General features: G+C 41.1%; 1 protein-coding gene across 3 annotated transcripts in view; it reads right to left on the reverse strand.

The window, feature by feature from the left end:
- Positions 1 to 21485, reverse strand: part of LOC143960471 (prostaglandin-E(2) 9-reductase-like) — a 46667-nt gene extending 25182 nt beyond the window's left edge. For 2 of the 3 annotated variants that reach the window (XM_077469115.1, XM_077469113.1), the window contains exons 1-7: positions 21288 to 21485; positions 15494 to 15661; positions 9859 to 9975; positions 8655 to 8732; positions 6915 to 7037; positions 4462 to 4571; positions 425 to 590 (exon numbers count right to left, since the gene is read on the reverse strand). In XM_077469115.1, the coding sequence (XP_077325241.1) occupies positions 425 to 590; positions 4462 to 4571; positions 6915 to 7037; positions 8655 to 8732; positions 9859 to 9975; positions 15494 to 15661; positions 21288 to 21470 (945 nt within the window). In that variant the 5' untranslated portion in view covers positions 21471 to 21485. The remainder of the gene's footprint in view (positions 1 to 424; positions 591 to 4461; positions 4572 to 6914; positions 7038 to 8654; positions 8733 to 9858; positions 9976 to 15493; positions 15662 to 21287) is intronic. The other variant, XM_077469114.1, reaches the window with a different exon arrangement.
- Positions 21486 to 21997: the final 512 nt, after the last annotated feature.

Below are 21997 nucleotides of genomic sequence, written 5' to 3' on the forward strand. Positions count from 1 at the left end.
AAAGGACATTTTTCCTGCCAATGACCACCAATTTTAGAGTAATTCGTCATCCTACAGACCACCAATGTGAGGGACATTTTCCTGCCACTGACCAGTGATCACCAATATAAGGGACATTCTTCCATTCACACAAATGTAAGGGGCATTCTTTCTCTCACTAACCACCCATGTAAGGGACATTCTTCTTCCCACTGAGCAGCATTATAAGGGGACATTTTTAATTCCATCTAAGGCGCATTCTTCCTCTCACTGACACCAATGTAAGGGACATTCTTTCTCACATTCACATGAATGAAAGGGGCATTCCTACTCCCACCAAAAACAGTTTTTTTTTTTCTCCTACTTATTACCAAATAAAGGGATGGTAAATGACAACCTCCATGCCGAGCTTTTACACTAAATACACTTACTTTCCTCAACTAACCTGAAAGTTTTTTTTGATCCTTGTGGGATTAAAGCTTTTTGCCAGGACAACAACTCCAAGCTGAAGAAGGAACCTTAGAGCCACCTGAGCTGGTGACTTATTGTGTTTCTTGGCTATGGTCACTAAAACCGGATCCGCCAGGACAACCGGAGCATTCTGATCAATCCTAAAGAAAAGATATATTTATAATAACATGAGCCTCATTTCTTCATCCCTGTTAGCAGGTCATATACAACTACCAATAGATTAACAGCCTATTCATTACAAAGAAGACATCCTATAAGGGGTTAGCCCACCTAAATTAAATATTTTGGTTCTTAACCTCTTGATCTCTAGAAGGTTTTACCCCCTTCATGACCAGGGCATTTTTTGCTATTCAGCACTATGCTACTTTAACTGGCAATTGTTCGGTTATGCAACACTGTACCCAAGTCTACAAACTATGGTATATATGGTATATTTGAAAATTGATCAATCCTGATGTACTGATGCGGTGAGAAAAGTAACGCACTGTAATTGGGCACAACGTGTGTTTTTTTTACTTGAATTGATGGTTTATTCACTTTAGTGCTCTTTTTTTGGTAATGTAAATACTGTTTTTACTGAAGTCAAATTAAAATTACAACACTATGGGGTTGATTTACTAAAGGTAAATAGCCTGTGCATTGCAAGTGCAGTTGCTCTAGCTCTAAGGGAAACATGCAAGGAAAAAAAAAACTGAATTTTTGCTTGCATATGATTGAATGATAGAAATCAACAGAGCTTCCCCTCATTTCTGAGCTTCCCAACAGATCTAGAGAAAATGCACCTGCTGTGTACAGCATATTTGTCTTTAGTAAATCAACCTCTATATATGGGTTAATTTACTAAAGGAAAATATACTGTGTACTGCAAGTGCACTTGCTCCAGAGCTTAGTAAATGAGACAAAGCTTCACTTAGCAAAGAATACTCAATCACATGCAAGGAAAATAAAAACAACATGATTGCTTGTACATGATTGGATGATAGAAACCAGCAGAGCCTCCCCTCATTTCAAAGCTTCCCCTCATTTCAGAGCCTTCACTCAAATCTAGAGCAAATGCACTTGCATATATTTGTATATTTGCATTTTGTAAATCAACCTCCCTATGCGGTTCATCCTCCTGATGCTTAAAGGGACTGCATTACACATTGATGAAAAAGAGCTATTTGTCTACTTTTAACTTAGAAGTCAATAACCTTTGTTGAGCGTGGTGTGTTTCATCTCAGAGACATGGAGGAAATAAACCACTTTGATGAAGCACAACACATCTTTTAATAATTGGACTGATGGTTTATGCGCATGAGCACTTGGCATAATAGATACATTTGTGCTGATATGGAAGTGCTGTCTTCACTTTAACCACTTAAGGACCGCCGCATGCCAATGTACGTCATCAGAATGGCATGTACAGGCACAAGCACGTACATGTACGTGCTTGCCTTCATGCGGGTGGGGGGTCCGATCGGACCCCCTCCCGCTGGATGCGGCGGTCCTTCAGGAGCGATCCGGGATGAGGGGATGGCCGTTTAGCTTCTGGCCATCCCCTCTCGATCGCTCCTGGCGAATGAGAAGCTTCCCCCGCTGTGTATAGTAAACACAGGCAGGGAGGAAGTGATGTCATTCTCCTCGGGGCGGTCTTTTTGACCGGACTACAAGGAGAAGAGTGAAAGTAAGTGTGCACCAACACTACACTAACAGTTAGTGTTAGGTCCAGGGTAGCCCCCTACCACCCCCAATAAAGGTTTAACCCCGATTGCTCCTAGAGCTAACCCTTTCACCCCCTTTTGCCAGTGTCACTAACCGATCGTTTTTCTGATCGCTGCATTAGTGTCACTGGTGTCGCTAGGTAGCTAGTTATTTGTTTAGGTTCACCTCCAGGTTTTTATAGCGCTAGGTACCCGATATACTACCCAATAATGGTTTTAACCCCCTGATTGCCCCTAGTTAACCCTTTCACCCCCTTTTGCCAGTGTCACTAAGCGATCATTTTTCTGATCGCTGCATTAGTGTCACTAGTGCTGCTAGGTAGCTAGTTATTTTTTTAGGTTCACCGCCAGGTTTTTATAGCGCTAGGTACCCCCATATACTACCCAATAATGGTTTTAACTCCCCGATTGCCCCTAATTAACCCTTTCACCAGCGATCACCCTATAAGTGCCACTGGTGACGCTGGTTAGCCAGTTAGTTATTTAGGTTCCCCGTCAGGTTTTTATATAGCGCCAGGGACCCCCATTCACTACCTAATAAAGATTTTAACCCCCTGATTGCCCCTAGTTAACCCTTTCACCAGTGATCACCGTATAAGTGTTACGGGTGACTCTGGTTAGTTTGCTTTTTATAGCATCAGGGCACCCACCATTTATTACCCAATAAAGGTTTAACCCCCTGATCACCCGGCAGGTGATATCAATTAGGTTTTAGGGTCAGGGTCTGCGTCGCCCCAGGCAGCGCTAGGTTAGTGCCAGTACCGCTAACACCCACGCGCAAAGCATACACCTCCCGTAGTGGTATAGAATCTGAACAGATCAATATCTGATCTGATTAGATCTATACTAGCGTCCCCAGCAGTTTAGGGTTCCAAAAAAACGCATTGTTAGCAGGATCAGCCCAGATACCTGCTAGCACCTGCGTTTTGCCCCTCCGCCCAGCCCACCCAAGTGCAGTATTGATCGATCACTGTCACTTACAAAACACTAAACACATAACTGCAGCGTTTGCAGAGTCAGGCCTGATCCCTGCCATCGCTAACAGTTTTTTTTTTGTAGCGTTTTATATTTAAATCCGGAAGGCAGTGCTTGGTTTTCGGGGTCCCGTACATGGCTAGACTCCCAAAAAGTCCACCACATGTGGTATCCCGTACTCGGGAGAAGCAGCAGAATTTATTTTGGGGTGTAATTTCACTTATGCCCTTAGCATGTGTGAGCAATATATAATTTAGTGACAACTTTGTGCAAAAAAAAATAAAAAATTGTAAAATTCCTGCAACTTGTGGCAAAATATAAAATATTTCATGGACTCAACATGCCTCTCAGTAAATAGCTTGGGGTGTCTACTTTCCAAAATGGGGTCATTTAGGGGGGGTTTGTGCTATTTTGGCATTTTATGGCCTTCGAAACTGTGATAGGTAGTGAGGAGTGAAATCAAAAATTTGCACCCTTAGAAATCCTGAAGGCAGTGATTGGTTTTCGGGGTGCCGTACGCGGCTAGGCTCCCAAAAAGTCCCACATATGTGGTATCCCCGTACTCAGGAGAAGCAGCAGAATATATTTTGGGGTGCAATTCCACATATAACTATGGCATGTGTGAGCAATATATCATTTAGTGACAACTTTTTGTAAACTTTTTTTTTTGTGTCATTATTCAATCACTTGGGACAAAAAAAAAATATTCAATGGGCTCAACATGCCTCTCAGCAATTTCCTGTGGTGTGACTACTTTCCAAAATGGGGTCATTTGGGGGGGGGGGGGGGGGGTTGTACTGCCCTGCCATTTTAGCACCTCAAGAAATGAGATAGGCAGTCACAAATTAAAAGCTGTGTAAATTCCAGAAAATGTACTCTAGTTTGTAGACGCTATAACTTTTGCGTAAACCAATAAATATATGCTTATTGACATTTTGCCCTAAATGTATGACTAAAATTGAATTTATTCGATTTTTCTTATAATAAAAAGTAGAAAATATCATTTTTTCTCGAAATTTTCGGTCTTTTTCCATTTATATTGCAAAACGTAAAAATCGCAGAGGCAATCAAATGCCATCAAAAGAAAGCTCTATTTGTGGGAAGAAAAGGACGCAAATTTCGTTTGGATACAACATTGCATGACCGCGCAATTACCAGTTAAAGCAGTGCAGTGCGAAATTGTAAAAAGACCTCTGGTCTTTAGGCTGTTAATTGGTCCGGGGCTGAAGTGGTTAAAGGAATTTTATTCATACCTTTCATCCTTATATATAACAAAATTGCTACAGCAAGAGATAACGCTTTATTAGTGGACAGCCATATTGATGGGCCTCACCATCTCTCATCTCTGCTAGACCCAAGCACGCTGTACCCAACCAGAACAATGTCCTGAGATTTGCAGAATTCCAGAAGCTTTCTCTGGTTCAGGTAGATGTGACATTCCACCTGTAGAGGGCACCAGTAACCAAAAAGAAAAAATAGATTTTTAGTTGTACACAGAAAAAATATTTTCTACACATTTCTCAGGGAGAGTTTTAAGCAGGTGTTTTGTCAGGTTAGGCGACCCATCAGAATTTGTAACGGAAGTAACATTCTGTTGCCACCATCATACTACACAGTGCACTCGTCCACAGTAAGGCTACAGTGAGAAGGTGGCAAGCGGACATCTTTTTACACCCACTGGAGTCTGGCATTTCACACTTATTTTTAACAGTAAACTGAGCTTATATTGTGTAATACAGTATTTAAAAATCCGTCTGACTGTTTAAATGTTGACGTTTAAAAGTAGCGGCAAGCCTGCTGATCTCAAAGGTTTGCTAATCTGACAGAACACAGCTGCTTTGAAAAATCAACATCAAAACAGTCTGACAGATTTAAGAATACTGAATTTCACTATATAGACTGAGTTTACCATTACAAATAAGCGTGTAATGCAAGACTCTGGTGGGTGTAACAAGATGTCCGCTTGCTGCCTTTTGACTGTATACCTACTGTGGATGAGTGGGGGCTGTACCAAGATGGCGGCAACGGAACCTCACTTCTATTACAAAATCTGAAGGGTCACCTTATCTGATGAAACACCAGATTATTTGAATTAGAAAGGCCACTCTGCCTTAAATTTCAGTATTACAAATATGTCAAAAGGGATTCTTTTATTACCCCTGAATTCCTAGGAAATTATATTTAAAGAGAACCTGTCACCAGACCATTCATTTCAAGAACAATCTTCCCGTATGGTTATATGTGCTTTTATGTACTTTAGTCATGTTATTAACCTGTAAAATCCTTCCCTGTGTAGACATCCGAAAGCCTTGGGACTGCTGCTATGGGCTGCCGTCTTGGATAAGCTGCCCCAACAGAATCAGAACTGGCACTCACATTTTGTAAGCACTAAACAGGTGAAGTGAGAGTTGGAGGAGCTGGGGCAGCACAGACAGTAATTAAACACTCCTAGAGGAGGAAAGGACTATAGCTTACCATATATATTACAATCTGACTGTGCAATCTTTGTAGAATCACCTTTAGATTTAATAAAGCTATACAATATGAGGAAATACCTAAACTTTCCAATGAATCTGTATCCAAACAGGCAGGCCTTGCACAACATCTAAGGGAGATTCAACAATCGGAGTGTAATGTGTGTGCTGATCTTTAGATGTGCAACCGGGAAGGTGCTGTGGTAAAAATTTAAAATTTTTGGAGTGGAATTTCCCTAGCAAATTCAGAGTAAATTCATTGCAAGTAAATAAATATTGTTTAGGGGGAGGAAAATACTGCAAGTAGGAATTTCAAATACTATTTTTTTTTTACTCTTTTACCTGCCATTTTTTAAAGCTGGTGACAGGACAGTATCAGTCGGATGACTGGACTGCAGGTATGCCTTGCTGTTCCATGGCGTCCTGCCATTACTATTTAAGAAGGTTGCGCGTGTGTCTGTCAATGCTACCACACATCTAAACCCATAGTTAACATGTACAGTAAGGAACAGGGCACAGGGCAGCTTAAAGGAGGTTGGTCAGGATCACCACACATTCATTGCCCTGCACAAAATATAGAAAATAATGAATTATGAAGGTAAGCACAGACTCTGAAACTACACCTATACTACACCTAAAAGTAAGAAAATGTCTCCAGCATTGCTGATTGGAGACATCTAGCTCTGACTAGGCGTGTCAGACTTTTGCAAAAAGGCCACTTCAAAGAGAGTAAGGATCCTTCTCTGCAGCATGCTCGCAGGGGACAGGCTTTTCTACTCTGGTTGTGGCTACTTTCTAAAGAAAATTAACTGTAAGGGTCCTTTCACACTGACGTCCCGTTCAGGCCCGCCTGTCAGTTTTTCAGGCGGACCTGAACGGGTGCTCCATAGAGCTCTATGGAGCGTCGGATGTCAGCGGTGACATGTCCGCTGACATCCGACCCGCTCCGATCCGAAAAAGTGTAACGGAGGAAAAAGCTATTTTTCCATCCGTCTGTGGATCGGATCGGATGATGACGGGCACTGCGGTCCGTCGTCATCCGATCTCCCATAGGGGAGAGCGGCGCTGTGACAGGTCCGTCCCTGCGCAGTGTGCAGAGACGGAGCTGTCATCTCCCTGCTCAGCGGGGATCGGCGGAGTGATCCCCGCTGAGCATACGGATATCCACGGGGCGGATCAGAACTGATCCGCCCCGTGTGAAAGGACCCTAAGACTTTGCATACCTTTTTGTTTTGATGCACTTTTGTATATATTTAGCGGATTTAAAAGAAATTTTATGTTTGAATTTAAGACAGACAGATATCTATGATACCTGGTTACACACTGGCTTATACTTGAGTCCTGCTTTGTTAAGAATCAGTTCAAGCTGTCTTCGGTTAAAATTGGAAACGCCGATAGATCTCACTAGACCTGCATCCACGCATTTCTCCATAGCCTAGAAAATATAAAGTGGAGAAAGGAGTGGTGGAATAGCAAAAATGAAGGACAGGAATAGAGGAGAGGAAAGAAAAGAGGGGAGGGAAGGAGAGGAACAAGCGAAAGAGAGGGGGAAGGGAAGGTGAAGAGAGGACAGGAGGAGAGAGGAGGGGAAAAGAAAAGTAAAGAAGGGAAAGGCTCTAGAAAAAGGGAGGAGACAATGGGAAATGACAGCAAAGAAAAGGAGAGCAATAGGGTGGGTAGATGAAAGGTTGCCTACAGTGCACTGCACTAGCAAGGTAGTTGGCTCGCCCAGGCGGGGAAAGGGTTAATTTTCAGTACCTCAGTTCCCAGGTGTTTTGTCTTGGGCGGACCTTCCACCCAGTGTCATACATAAATAGGGGTAAGGTCCAGTTCAGTGGGCCTTCAGTGTGGCTGCAGGAGCTTGAGAATGAGAGAACACACCAGTACATGGAACAAGATGCCAGTATTCTGCTGGAAACTACCAGTCATTGAAGATCACCAGCTGTTGATTAGTACCTGCAAAGGTATGCTTGGGCAGCCACCACCATTAATTAGTTCAGGGTCTGCACTGTTATGCCATTTATCTGTTCTGCCATGAAAAGTTGCAGTAAAGTTATCAAACTGTTTCAGGTCTGGGCTGAAGTCATTCCAAAGGGGCGAATGATGGTTTCTGGCATGTGAAAGAACAGGGTCAATACAGCACATGTGGGATATCTAGCAAAGCCACTACAAAAAGGTTAACTCAGAAAGAAAAGTGGAGGAGGAATGCAGTTGCTATGGGTAACCAGAACTAGTGAAAGGTGCAAAGCAATCAGTCATGAAGCATGCTACCTGGCATGGCAGAGGGTTCTCTGGTAGTAAGGGGGTCAGTGATCTGACTTCCTCCCCAGCGGCCAGTTTCTTGAAGTATCTGGACTGAACCCACATTATAGAAACCCATAGCTTAGCTGCATGTTACGGGAGAGCGGAAGGAGTTAATTAAGTGCACGCATGAGGTCCACACTAGTTGCACGGCGGTTCCCTATTCTGTCACTGGTAATGAGGTGGTTGGAAGGTACACTGGACTGGCAGAGAGGGCAACGGCTCAACAGTGTCCCTACTAAATGTAGCATCAACATGTAAAGTATGTAGTGACACGGGACTGCATTTTTACAGTAGGAGTCTGTGTAATCAACTACTGCACACAGTGTACAGCTTTTCTCTAAGTCGTGGTACCACTTTAATGTTTCACTTCTATATGCACGTGGTCCCCACCTGATCCTGGCATTGGAAAGTGTGCACATGACGAAAGGTACCCCCATGCACAGGGTGACTTTCCTCGCTCACAACTTGAGGAAAAGAAAAGATTGGGAAGAGGAAAGCAAGCGTAAAGAGAGAACAAAGAGGGGAGGGGAGGAAAGGAGATAGGAAAGGTGGAAGAGGAATAGAGGCTAAAATATAAAAAAAAATAGGGGAAGAGAGAAATATAGAGAAAAAGAGAGGGATGAGGATCAGAACAGGAGTAGAAGATGAGAGGAAGAGAAAGAAAAGAGAAGTGGAAAAGAAGGGCAGTATTCTGGCCATTATGTCAATCACAGTATTACATACATATACATTGTCATCTAAAATGTACCTCCCATGTATCTCGTAAATCTGTATTGTGGAAAATTATTTGTCCATTTTCATCTACAGGAAAGGGATCATTACCTGGCTACAAGAGATAAAACACATACTGAGCAGAAACACAGACAGATACAGTAAGTTAAAAACTAGACAGAGACAAAAACCCAGGGACAAATACAAACAGATGTAGTGGTATAAATAAGATCATTTTATTACCATTGAAACTTACCGTAAAGTGTTGCTAAACCCACAACAGTAAAATCAATCTGAATATGCAGGAAATAATGCTTTTTATACTCACCGTGGAACATAAAGGGTTAATCATCCATGTTGTGTAAAAAAGCTGTTTTATCCTGTCTTCTCTGATCCTCTCCTTCTTCCACTGACATCGATCCATCTGCTGATAGCACAGAGCCTTTGGAGTCCCTATGCACATGCTCAGTTTGGGGTATATTGCTAGAGAGTTTTTTTTCTCTTTGGCCCTGTGCTGATCACATACACCCTCCTATCAGCACTGTCCATACAGAGGGACAGGGGTCCTGTAGCCTCATTGGACAGTCAGAGGAGAATGAAAACTCATCCTACAAGATTTACCCAGACACTGATAGAAGTCACAAGACTGCTATTTACTGCTGATGAGAAAAGGTATTTAGCAGTTTATTTATACTAAAATAATTGCATTTCCATGTTTTGTGTACTGTGGGAGACCAGATATAGTAAATGCAGGGTCCTGTGTTTAGTAACACTTTAAAATCACATTAAATATTTGGAGATTTAAAGGAGTTGTAAAGTCAGAAGGATTTTTTTCTTAATACATTCTCTGTCCAGCGATGTTCCACGAGTGTCTCAGCCCTCCAGATTGGCTGAGATAAAGCAGCGGTACCATTGGCTCACGCTGCTGTCAATCAAAGTCAGTTTACAATCAGTTTACAATCACTTTAGCTTTGATGGCTCAAACTGATTGTTACATTTATCAAAACAAACCTTTTTAATGAAGATAGTGATAATCACTAATTGTAGGTAGAACAAAATGCATAATAACATTTTGTGCAAAAGCAATATTGAACATGCTTTTTAAAAACATAAACCATGCATCCTCAAACATGCTAGGTCATTTTGTTTTCATGAAATGAACATACATTGGATGTTAAATGCATTTAGTGTATCCTATCATTCAATGGTACTCCCAACACATAAAGCTATACAGCACTTACCTTCATCTCCAGAGGCATGTGGATAATAAAAAGGTCCATGGACTCCAAGTTCAGTTGCTTTAGTGACCTCTCTAGAGCAGGCTGGACAAGTTCCGGGGTATGAAAGGTACTCCAGAGCTGTTAGGATATAAATCATAATTATCCTCAAGATGTGTACAAAATAATATGATTAAATTGTTACTTCAGCCAAAAAATCCTTAGATTTTTTTCCTTTGGGGTAGAGTCAGGAAGGGCTAGAACATAACATTTTGAAATGGGCCCCCTTTTTAGAGTGCATTCCCATTGATTGGTGGTTGGGAGGAATGTATCTTGCATTCAGCATCTTTATGAACTTACTGTGCCCATCCATCCCTTGCAAAGGTTTGTAGGGAAGTTACAGGGCAGTGACACTTTCCCTTGGTGCAGACCCAGTGATTGATAATGAGAAATTAGGTCACATGACCAACCATGTGTAGCACAATGGTATTTGGCATGCAGTGGGGCTCCTCTGTTTATTAAATAAGGAGTCCGAAGTACTGAGACTTTTTTTATCAAATTATCAAATTCCTCTGACCCCGGGCTGTCATTTTCCTTCCCCAGCCAGTGGCAGGATGATAAAAGATAGGCAGCACACTGATAAAATCATCACTCAGTCAAACTGCTCTCTCCTCTTATCAACAGATTGGCTCCTTGTGCTGCCCTTCCTTCTCCCAGCCTGAGATCTGCTGTATAGAGAATGCAGGAGGCTGGTAGTAAGTAAAATTTAGGTACTTGGGTAATAAGTGTAGACCAGTGTATTGGAGTTGGAGGGTTTGGTGATTTTCAATTGTTATGACTTTTTTAGCATGGAAGACTAACAAATGTAACAGTAGTTTAGTATAAGAGGTTCGGAGTCCTAGCTTGATAAGCATCTGGAGGGATCATAGGTGTGCACAGTCTAAAGAATTAGGCTGCGCACCCCAAAGCTCAAACATACAAGTGTGTGTGTGTGTGTGAATATCTATCTATCTATCTATCTATCTATCTATCTATCTATCTATCTATCTATCTATCTATCTATCTATCTATCTATCTATCTATACATACATATACACAGAGACACACACACACACACACTTATGGTAGAACAGGTCAGAGGGAGATAGTTCCCAACTCCCATCCACAGAGTGATAATTTGCAGGGAGTGATTAGGGTGTGCCCAGGCAGAACTGGCACACCTCCTGCACATGCCTATGAGCGGGATTACAAATATCGGGTACATTTAGTCATGGGCACATGAAATCTATGATTGCTGACCAAAACCTGCAAATATTTGGGCATTCCCACCATATGACAAAAAGTGGCATTTTTCGATAAACCATTAAGGCAAGAGGTAGAAGGTAGTTTACACATTTTTAAGAGATGGAGTGTAGTTCATGCAATGAAGACATTTACCTGGATCACCTTATCCCTGGACAAAATAACTGAAGATGTCTGAGAGACAGTATCACCTGCCAGGCTTCCTCGGACAACTAAAGTATGTCTCGGCACCAACAAAATTTGGTTTGTGTGAGTCTTTCAGTTTTAGGCTCCTTACACATGGAGCGGAGTACACCATTGGAGTCTGCCTGCTCAGCAGGGAATCTTTCCACTGATCCCCACTGAGCAGGCACAGACACAGCCTGCTCTCCTTTATGGGCAGTCGGATGTAAATGGACCACCTGTTTACACCCGACTGCCATCCGATCCTCAAGACGGATGGCAGATAGGATCGGATCGGATGTCAGTGGCACCTGCCGCTCCATAGAGGAGACTGGAGGACCCAATCAGTCCGCCCCTGTGAAAAGCCCTTAGTTTGCATTACTGAGGAATAATATAAAGAAATAAATTTAAGGTGCTCTGAAACAGCAAATCTTTTAACCTTAAAATTAACATTGGTTAAACCAAACTGAGCTGCTGCAGCATGACATATTTGTAGATATCTCAAGTATGCTGACCTTGGAATAAAAAAAAAAATCTATTTAATTATGTAGTCATAAAAAAAAAACTGTATTAATGTATGTCTTTTTTTTATCTGTAGTTCAATTATAATCCTTGACACACTGCATGACACCATTGTGATTGGATAAGGGTCACTGACTTATTTCTTCAACATTATGAAACTAGTCCAGTCAAATGCACTAAACTCCCACCAGCTAGCTAGACCAACAAAAGGGCAGGGTCCCCTGGGTAAAGTAATTGACCAAATATGAACATGAACCCTTACTCATTCGCATGGAGGGTTTAAATCTAGGGACCCCCATATTGTTAAAGGTGATACCAGACTCTGCTAAGCCCACTGCCCATAGACCTTCACAACCACTGGGCCAAGGTTGTGGGGAAGAGGCCCTTTTTGTTATGAACCTAAGGACAAGGTGCTTTGCCAGGGGACTCCCACCTGGCAAGGTCTACCTCTATGTTGACAGCATGTGGCCTGATATGATTCAGAAGGAAGGGGCCAGACACCGGTTCCCCATCCCTTTTCTGGGCTGCTAGACTACATGCTCGAATAATGGTCTGGTATGGATTTTAGGGGGGATTTTACACTTCAAATGTATTATTAAATGGGTTCTTTCTTTAAGTTCTACCAGACTTGAAGAAGGAGACTCCATAACCTATTTTTTTGTTGTTGTTTTTTTTGCATGGGGTCCCCCTTACAACTCATACTAGACCCTATTTAATCCTTTCACGACTAAGCCTAATTTTGACATTTGGTGTTTACAAGTTAAAATCCGTATTTTTTGCTAGAAAATTACTCGGAACCCCCAAACATTATATATATATATATATATATATATATATATATATATATATATATATATATATATATATATAATATTTTTTTTTTTTAGCAGAGAATCTAGAGAATAAAATGGCGATTGTTGCAATATTTTATGTCACACGGTACTTGTGCAGCAGTGTTTTAAACGCAACTTTTTGGGAAAAGGGACACTTTCATTCATTTTTTAGAAAACGAAACAGTAAAATTAGCCCAATTTTTTTGTACAATGTGAAAGATGATGTTACACTGAGTAAATAGATACCAAACATGTCACGCTTTATAATTGCACACACTCGTGGAATGACAACAAACTACGGTACCTAAAAATCTCACTTTGCTTACAAACAGAAGCTGGGATCTGTTATTTAACAGCAAATTAACCACTTAAAGCGGAGGTTGGTCAAAAAAAAATAATAATAATTAAAAGCCAACAGCTATACATACTGCAGCTGCTTGCTTTTAATAATAGGACACTTACCTGTCCTGGAATCCAGTGATATCAGCACCGCAGCTGATGTTTCCATCAGCCGTCGGGTGCTGCCATCGCCATTGCGAGTAAGGGAACCTGGCAGTGAAGACTTACAGCTTCAAACTGGAAACCCTACTGTGCATGTGCATGCTCACGCTCTTCTCTCCTACTGGTCCGGCGACAGGGGGAGGAGGAGGGAGCCCCACGTTGACATCATGTGCCACAATGCAGATTTACGGAAGTCGGAACAGGATACCTCTCAAAAACAGATATCCCGCACCCCCCCGAAAGGTGCCAATTGTGGCAACAGAGGTTTTACCCCCTTCATGACCAGACCATTTTTTACTAGTCAGCACTGTGCTACTTTAACTGGCAATTTTGTGGTCATGCAACACTGTACACAAGTTTATATCATTTTTTTTTGCAGACATACTATCTTTTGGGTATTTGATCACCGCTGGGCTTTTTTTTTTGCTATATGAACAAAAAAAGATCAAACATTTTGAAAAAAAAAATTGTATTTTCCACTTTCTGTTATAAAACATATCCAATCAAATCAATTTTTTCTATAAACGTAGGTCAAAATGTATTCTGCTACATGTCTTTGGTAAAAAAAAAGTTTATATCAATTGGTTTGTGTGAAAGTTATAGTGTGTCTACAAACTATATACAGTATGGGGTTGATTTACTAAAGGCAAAAAGCTTTGCAAAATGCTGCTGCATTCTGCAAGAGCAGTAGCTCCAGAGCTTAGTAAATGAGCAGAAGATTTGCTGACTTCCATTATCCAATCATGTGCAAGTAAAAAATAATTTTTTAAAATTTTCCTTGCACATGATTGGGTATTCTTTCCAAATTGAAGCTTTACCTTATTTACTAAGCTCTGGAGCAACTGCATTTGCAGAGTGCAATTGCACTTTGCAAAGTGCACAGTCTATTTGTCTTTAGTAAATCAACCCCTATATATTTGAAAATTGATCAGTCCTGATGTACTGACATCTCATTTCTTGAGGCCCTTAAAATGCCAGGACACCACAAATACCCCCCCCCCCCCCCCAAAGGATTAGTTTTTGGAAAAAAAGACAGTCTGAGGCATGGCAAGATTTTTGAAGTTTAAATTTTGTGTCACGATTTTTGGAAAAATTAAGAAATTAACTAAAATGTGTTTTTTATTCCCAATTTTTCTTTTTACATACTGTCACCAGTGCAGTACAGCATCATCATATGTTTGGTGTTGCAATGATCAGGGATACTGACTGGTGACAGTATGTAATAAATAAATAAAGAAATAATTTTTTATTCACTTTATAAACGTTTTTTTCCTTTTTTTTCTATTTTTTTTGTACATCCTGTCATCAGAGTAGTTCAGTGTCACCAATCATAGCAATCACATGATATCCAGTACCCAGTTACCAGTAATTGTAATCCGCTATGTCCACTGGACACAGCAGCCACAGGAGTGACACGCAGCAACCCCTTACCCAAAACAGGCTGGAAGACGTACAGGTACAGGTACACAAATAACACAAATAAATCTCCTGTGCTGTGCGGCGGGCCTTGATGTGATTGAAATTTCCTGTACTGTTACTTCTAAATGGATAATGCACGCCTCTCTGCCTATCACAAACTGGGGAGATCCAAAGCATTGGAACATAAAGAAAATAGAAGGCGCGTGGCCTAGCGCATTATACTCAATAAAAGATTTTTATTGTACATAGCAATAGATATTGTACTCACAAGTAAAGACTTGAATAAAAGCACATCATATCATTCCTGCATAGGAGTCCTATTGAAACTGTCTCTCAAAGGCATAGGCTTTTTCTGCTGGACTTGTTCTGGTAGGCTCTGAGGAAAATGAACTCCTTGAAACACATCAGCCTATGCCTTTGCAAGACAGTTTCAATTGGATTCCTATGGAGGAATTATATTATGTACTTTTATTCAAGTCTCTACTTGTGAGTACAATACCTATTTCTGTGTACAAAAAAAACCTTTAACTGAGGATAATGTGCTAGGCCACGCGCCTTCTATTTTTTTGTTATGTCCTCCAGCCTGTCTGTGTCATCTGCATTCAGTAAATATACTGAAGCTGGTTTGGAAGCCCTTTAATCATTATAAAAACCGCTGCTTCCCACCAAATACATTTTTTAAAAGTTGCTTTTGTGCATATCCCACAGGGCACTGCCCAGCCACTATAACCTTTAGTAATGTTTGCCAAACCAGCCTCAGATCAAAGCCAGGTACATTCAACTCATCCCTACTGTTGATCCTTCTCAGAGGATACACAATCATCCCATCACACAATGGCACCAACACTGTTCCTATTGCATCACAATAATACTCAAGCATGGACAGCCCATAAATATATCCTATATGATATTATGCTCACCTTCCCAGTATAGAACACATCTTCTCTCCTTATGGTTCCATCTGCAATTTTTGTCCGAATTGCCTGACCAACTTCTGCTTCATTTCCATAAATATAGGCGCCATCGATATGGCGATACCCAACCTCAATGGCAAACTTGGTGGCTTCCTCTGACTGGCTCTTAGGAATCTGAACAAAAACACATAACATTTTTCTATTGTGAGCAATAAGCAATAATTTGCGATTTATCTCTAAAAAAAATATTTAAAGGGTAACTCTGCTATGTACAATTTATACCTAAATTGACCTGTGTTGATGATATCAGTTTATATTTGATTGTTTTTATTGAAAAAGATCTTACAGTAACAAGTATATCATATAAACAATTGCCCATTCACAGGTTGTCATTATAGCAAAAGCATATGGCTATAGAGAACGAACAAACAAAAGTGAAATAGACCATCGTCAAGTAGAACAAAGAGTTGCAATAGAATGTTTATATAAGAAAAAAAAGAGTTGGAACAAAGATAGTCCCAGGATTGCAATCAAGGGGAAAATCAACAACGGTATTCTAATATTTTATGTTGTTAACTCTATTGATGAATGCATGAATATATATATAAAAATAATCCCACCAATGCAGCACAAAGGTCGCATGGGTAGGACATGTTCCTCCACAATATCCAATAGCAATTATAAACCACTATAAACTGATATAAATTGATATAAATTGTGCCCTAACTAGGGCTTGAATATGATAATAGTCAGAAGTCAATATGAACAGACAAGATTTTCAGGCTTCAGACCCTCCAGCCGAAGGGCCTCAATACTGAGTTAAGTCTAAAAGTACGGTATTCTTGGAACCCTAGATAGGAATTTATTTTATGGAGTCGCAGCAGTGCTCTCAGCACACATAAGAGTATGTACATTTTCTGCATTGTTGTGTACTAAATATAACTAATCATTGATTCATGATCTACTAATATTCATGTCCTGTACTCTGAATAATTGCTATCTTACCCACATGATGAGCTTTATTATTATTTCTTCCAGGAGACTGTGATTATTGGTAGCAGTTCTCCTTCCTTCTTTCTCTGGTATTCTAGCAGGTGATTTTTATGTAGGAAATGGTATGCAGGATGGTTTAAATGTATTATCAATTTTTTGATGATTGGGTGATTGTTTTTAACATGTTAGATCTAATTTTTTGAATTGCCCCTTAATCATGTTGTCTCTACGGCCAACTTGGGATTCTTACCTGTTATTTTTCTTAAATCAACTGTAGTTTTGGTTGTTACTACAAGATGGCGATATACAATGCATGTGCTATTTTAGATTTTGATTGACTGAGATGCCCCATTTAAAGCGGGATTCCACCCTAAAGTGGAACCTCCGCTGATCGGAACCCTCCCCCCCCTCCGGTGTCACAATTGACACCTTTCAGGGGGGAGGGAGGTGGAGATACCTGTCAAAGACAGGTATTTACACCCACTTCCGGGCATAGACTCCCGTGGGAGTCTACGCCATTTCCTGCCCTGCCGCTCTGTCTGCTGGGACACACACGGGTCCCAGTGACAGCGCGGAGATTTCCTATTGCGCGGCGCAACTCGCGCATGCGCAGTAGGGAATCGGGAAGTGAAGCCGATTCGCTTCACTTCCTGATTCCCTCACCTAGAATGGTGGCGGCAGCAGCCGAGGGCCGAGCGATCGATCGGCCTCGGCTGCCGGCATCGCTGGAACCCGGGACAGGTGAGTGTCCATTTATTAAAAGTCAGCAGCTGTAGTATTTGTAGCTGCTGGCTTTTAATATTTTTTTTTTTTGGTGGAATCCCTCTTTAAAGACTGTGATTACATGCACACGACATCCAGATGAAGTGCTTGTTTAAAGCATGAAACGCGTCGATGTAGCGATGCCATAGGTGCTGGCTGATCCCCTTGTTCCTGAGTGATTCCATATCCTTGACAGCAAGGTGATTCCTTGCGCCTGAACACCAAAGGACAAGTGTTGCGAATTAGCCAGAAAGTATCTCCTACTGGCTACCATATCTGTGCTCCTTGAACGCTGAACCAGAAGTAATCAGGCTCTTTGCTTCTCACTCCGTTGGATACACAGAACCTGCCACGCTCGAACCATTGCAGTTTGTCCCCACTTGATCTGCTGGCACCTGACAAGAAGAAGATGCCTATACAATGGCTAAGCAGCTGCAGTAAGGGCCGGTTCACACTGCGGGCGATGCGAGGCGACACCGACTTGCCTCGCCGCGACCTGCCGCGACCTCAGCGGCGATTTGCAAATGACTTCTGTATAGAAGTCAATGCAAGTCGCCCCGAGGTCGTCCAGAAGTAGTACAGGAACCTTTTTTCTGAGTCGGAGCGACTCGAGTCGCTCCTCTCAGAACGGTTCCATTGTACAGAACGGGGGCGACTTGTCAGATTGCGGCGAGGCAAGTCGTGTCGCCTCGCATCGCCCGCAGTGTGAACCGGCCCTAAGGGAATTGTAAGAACCCCTTGTGGACCAGTCTTTCCTTTACATGTGTCTCCTCGTGAGTTTATATGCCAAGACTGACTACTGACTTATTGACAAGAGCTTTAGAGGTTATGGGTTCTATACAACCAGCAACGGTCCCTGCAGCCGGTCACACTATTTGAATTGAATATCCTCTGCTTGAGTGTGTTCCTTTACACTACTGAATAACGGGAGACCTGTATGCTGTATTGTGTATAGACAAATAGACATTTGATTATATATATATATATATATATATATATATATAATATAATATTCATTATCAGAAGACCGTGATCCGCAAGGGACCAGGCATAGAACAATTCCGGTCAATCACTTCAATTTCAACCGGGTATGAAAAGGTACAGGAATAAATGCACATTATAAGGGAGTAGGGAGAGTAGGCTAGAAAGAAGGTAATGGATGGTGAATGACTGACAGGAATACCTCTGGCATCAGTTTGACATTCATTTGACTTCCTTCTGAGATCATTCAGAATTTATTGACAGGTGCATTTTACCTGAACTAGACCTCATTCTGACCTGCATTTGACCTGCTTCAAGTAGGTTTTGCCCTTTCATACACTTATATGGGAATGCAAAACCTGTCTGACATAAACGAAAGCCCATCTACAATGGCCCTAAATCACAGTGTGATTTCGTAAAATCCAAGGCCCTTTCAATACCACCTGTGAAAACAACAGAGTTTGTGGAGCCCCTAAGTCTCTAGTCATATATGTGAGACAGACCAACAGGTTTTAGAATCAGTATCATTAACCAGTTGCCCACTATCGGCATGTTACAAACGTCCATAAAACCCCCTCCTCTTTATGTCCCGGAGACTACCTGAAGTTTCTTACCTCCCCTGCTGGTTCCTATGCACAGCCCCATGAGACCTGGTATCTGTAGAAAGAAGACCTCTCAAACCTAGGACTGGGAACCATTCAGGAGTCTTCCTTATTGATTGATCACTGTGACAGCCAATTACAATGATTATTTTGTGTAATCAATAACAAAAGTAACACACTAGCTATCTTATCTTGGTTCCCTGGCAGAGGGGTATCTATGAGTGAGAGAGCTACAGCTTTTCAGAATTTCAGTTAGATCAACTTGTATAAGCACTATTAAAAGAGGTTGTAAATCCCCATGGGGAAGTTGTACCTATAGGTGAGCCCAGTATAAGGCTTACCTATAGGTAGTGTAAATTTCTCCTACTTGTGCGCCGTTCAGGAGACATTTACTGTTCCGATTATGTAATCGGCACATGCGCTTCGAAGGAGTGGCCGCTCGGAGAGTGTCCGCCGTGGCCAGCGGCTCCCACGCGCATGCCCAGGAGTGACATCACGCATCTCCAGCCAGTCACAGACCCAGAGTGCGCTGTCCCTTAAGAAAGAGGGGCGACGATGTATGCGGCCTACAGCGGGGAAGATACGGCTTCGTTTGCAGGTAAGTGTCACATAATGTGCTAGTATGCAATGTACTGTACACTAGCACATTATGTCTTGACTTTGCAGGTAGGAAGAAAGGAGGAGAAACCCACCAGGATTTACTTCCTTTTAACATTTTCATCTCCTGTTCCATGTTTCTATTTTAAATTATTTGTTGGGAAAAAAAAACATTATACAGCACATATATATATATATATATATATATATATATATATATATATATATAGCTATATTTAAGGGTTTACTGTTAAAAAATATGTGGTTTGGTCTGTCTGTACTTTTGTTAAACTTTTGAATAAAAACCTATTGGGGGTTATTATTGAAAGGCAAGTGCACTTGAAAGTGCAGTTGCTGTAAATCTGAGGGGTAGATCTGAAATGAAGGGAAGATCTGCTGATTTTATCATCCAATCACATGCAAGCTAAAATGCTGTTTTCCTATTTTCCTTGCATGTCCCCCTCAGATCTACAGTGACTTGACTTCCAAGTGCACTTTCAATGCAATTTCAAGTGCACTTTGCACTTGTATTTTGCACTTGTAGTGAAAAGTGGATTTGCCTTTCGTAAATAACCCCCATTGAAAGGAAAAAAATATGTGATTTAGGGTATATCTATCTTATTTTAAATCAGTAAGAACATTAAATTACGGATGCATTATGAGAAATATGAAATATATGCAAAAAAATCTAAATAAAAATGTATTTCTTTTGTAAATAACTTTGATATGCTTTTTCCCAAAAATGTAATTTTAATGTTGCAGTACTTAGAACAAGCACCAGAATAAAATGTAATGTTTTCCCCACAGTAATGGTACGTGTGTTCAAAATGTAACTAAACTTGAAAAAAAATTATATATTTTATTTTTTTTAAAGAAAGCCCTGTTTGAGCCATCCCCCCTAAAAAATATTTGTGTCATTTCTGTATCATAAATAATTGGAAAGTTATAGACTCATGAATAGACACATAGGAGGAATGTGAAAATATGGTCTGGTCCATAGGGGTAAACAGGTTTGAGAGCTGAAGTGGTTAACATTGTTATTTTGCTGCTGGAAAGTTGGATCTTGGGTGGTTATTTACGAAAGGTGAATCCACTTTGCACTGAAAGTGCCCTTGGAAGTGCAGTCGCTCTAAATCGAAGGGGTAGATCTGAAATGAGGGGAAGCTCTGCTGATTTTATCATCCAATCATGTTCAAGCTAAAATGCTGTTTTTTATTTTCCTTGCATAGCCCCCTCGGATCTCCAGCTTTCAAGTGCACTTGCAGTGCAAAGTGGATTTGCCTTTAGTAAATAACCCCCTTGGTGTTGAAGCTTCAGGTGCCAGTTAAAGACATAAACTCCAACTGAATGCCATATAGCTTGATTTAGGAGGTTATTTACGAAAGGCAAATCCACTTTGCAAGTGAAAACTATAAGTGCAAAGTACACTTGAAATTGCACTGAAAGTGCACTTGGAAGTGCAGTCGCTATAGATCCAAGGGGGACATGCAAGGAAAATAAAAAAACAGCATTTTAGCATACACATAAATCAGCAGAGCTTCCCCTCATTTTAAATCTACCCCTCAGATTTACAGAGACTGCACTTCCAAGTGCACTTTAAGTGCAATTTCAAGTGCACTTTGCACTTGTAGTTTGCACTTGTAGGGCAACGTGGCTTTGCCTTTTGTAAATAACCCCTTTTGTGTTATCTTTTTAATAAAATATCGGTTTCAACCTTGTTGCATCCTTTTTTGTATCATAGAGCTGTAGATCCTTCTAAGGGGGGTGAATTCACCTTCTTGGTCGCTTGGTCATTATGACTGGTCATCAATAATTTTCTTCTAGTTATTTTGATCAAAGAAAGCAAAGTAATCATAATCACTTACTTTTTGGGGCGCATAGGTGCCAAATCCAATCACTGGCATTTTATGTCCATTGTTCAGGATTACAACAGATTTTGAGCAAAGGTCCATGTCTTCTCTGTTTATCTCCTCACTGTTCAGAAGGCTGGCAGGTGTTTTGCAATGTGCATCTTTTATATCCCACAAGAAATATCCCTCCCTTCTCATTGAAAGTTCTAATCTTGTACCAGGCTGATTCAGGCAATCGGAAAGCAAAAAAAGCAAAATCTGAAAAAAAAAAAAATTCTGTTCAATGCCATCTGTGTCATATTTTAATCTCATGAACCTTGACATTTTGAGTAAAAAACTTTTTCTCTATCATAAGATAAGAAAAACATTGAACAATGCAGCATAGGAAAGTAGAGCATAAAATATTAATCATCACAAGTGTTATATGACATAGTATAGGGCAGGAGTCAGCAAACTTTCTAAACAAAGGGCCAGTTTATTGTCCTTCGGGCTTTTGGGGGGGGGGGGGGGGCAGATTGTGGCCAGCGGGAGTGGACATTTTCCTGTCATCAGTGGGAATAAACCGCTAAATTTGATATTATGGGGAGGAATAGCATCCCATTGTTGATGTAAGTAGGAAAAATGGTGCCCCGTTGTTGATGTCATTGGGTCACAATAGTGTCCCAAGGACCGGATAAAGGCAAACTGAGGCAAATCCGACCCCCGGGCCAAGGTTTGGAGACCAC

Source organism: Lithobates pipiens, unplaced genomic scaffold, assembly GCF_037356315.1.
Source record: "Lithobates pipiens isolate NorthernLeopardFrog02 unplaced genomic scaffold, aLitPip1_a1.2 Scaffold_8, whole genome shotgun sequence".
NCBI classification, from domain to species: Eukaryota; Metazoa; Chordata; class Amphibia; order Anura; family Ranidae; genus Lithobates; species Lithobates pipiens.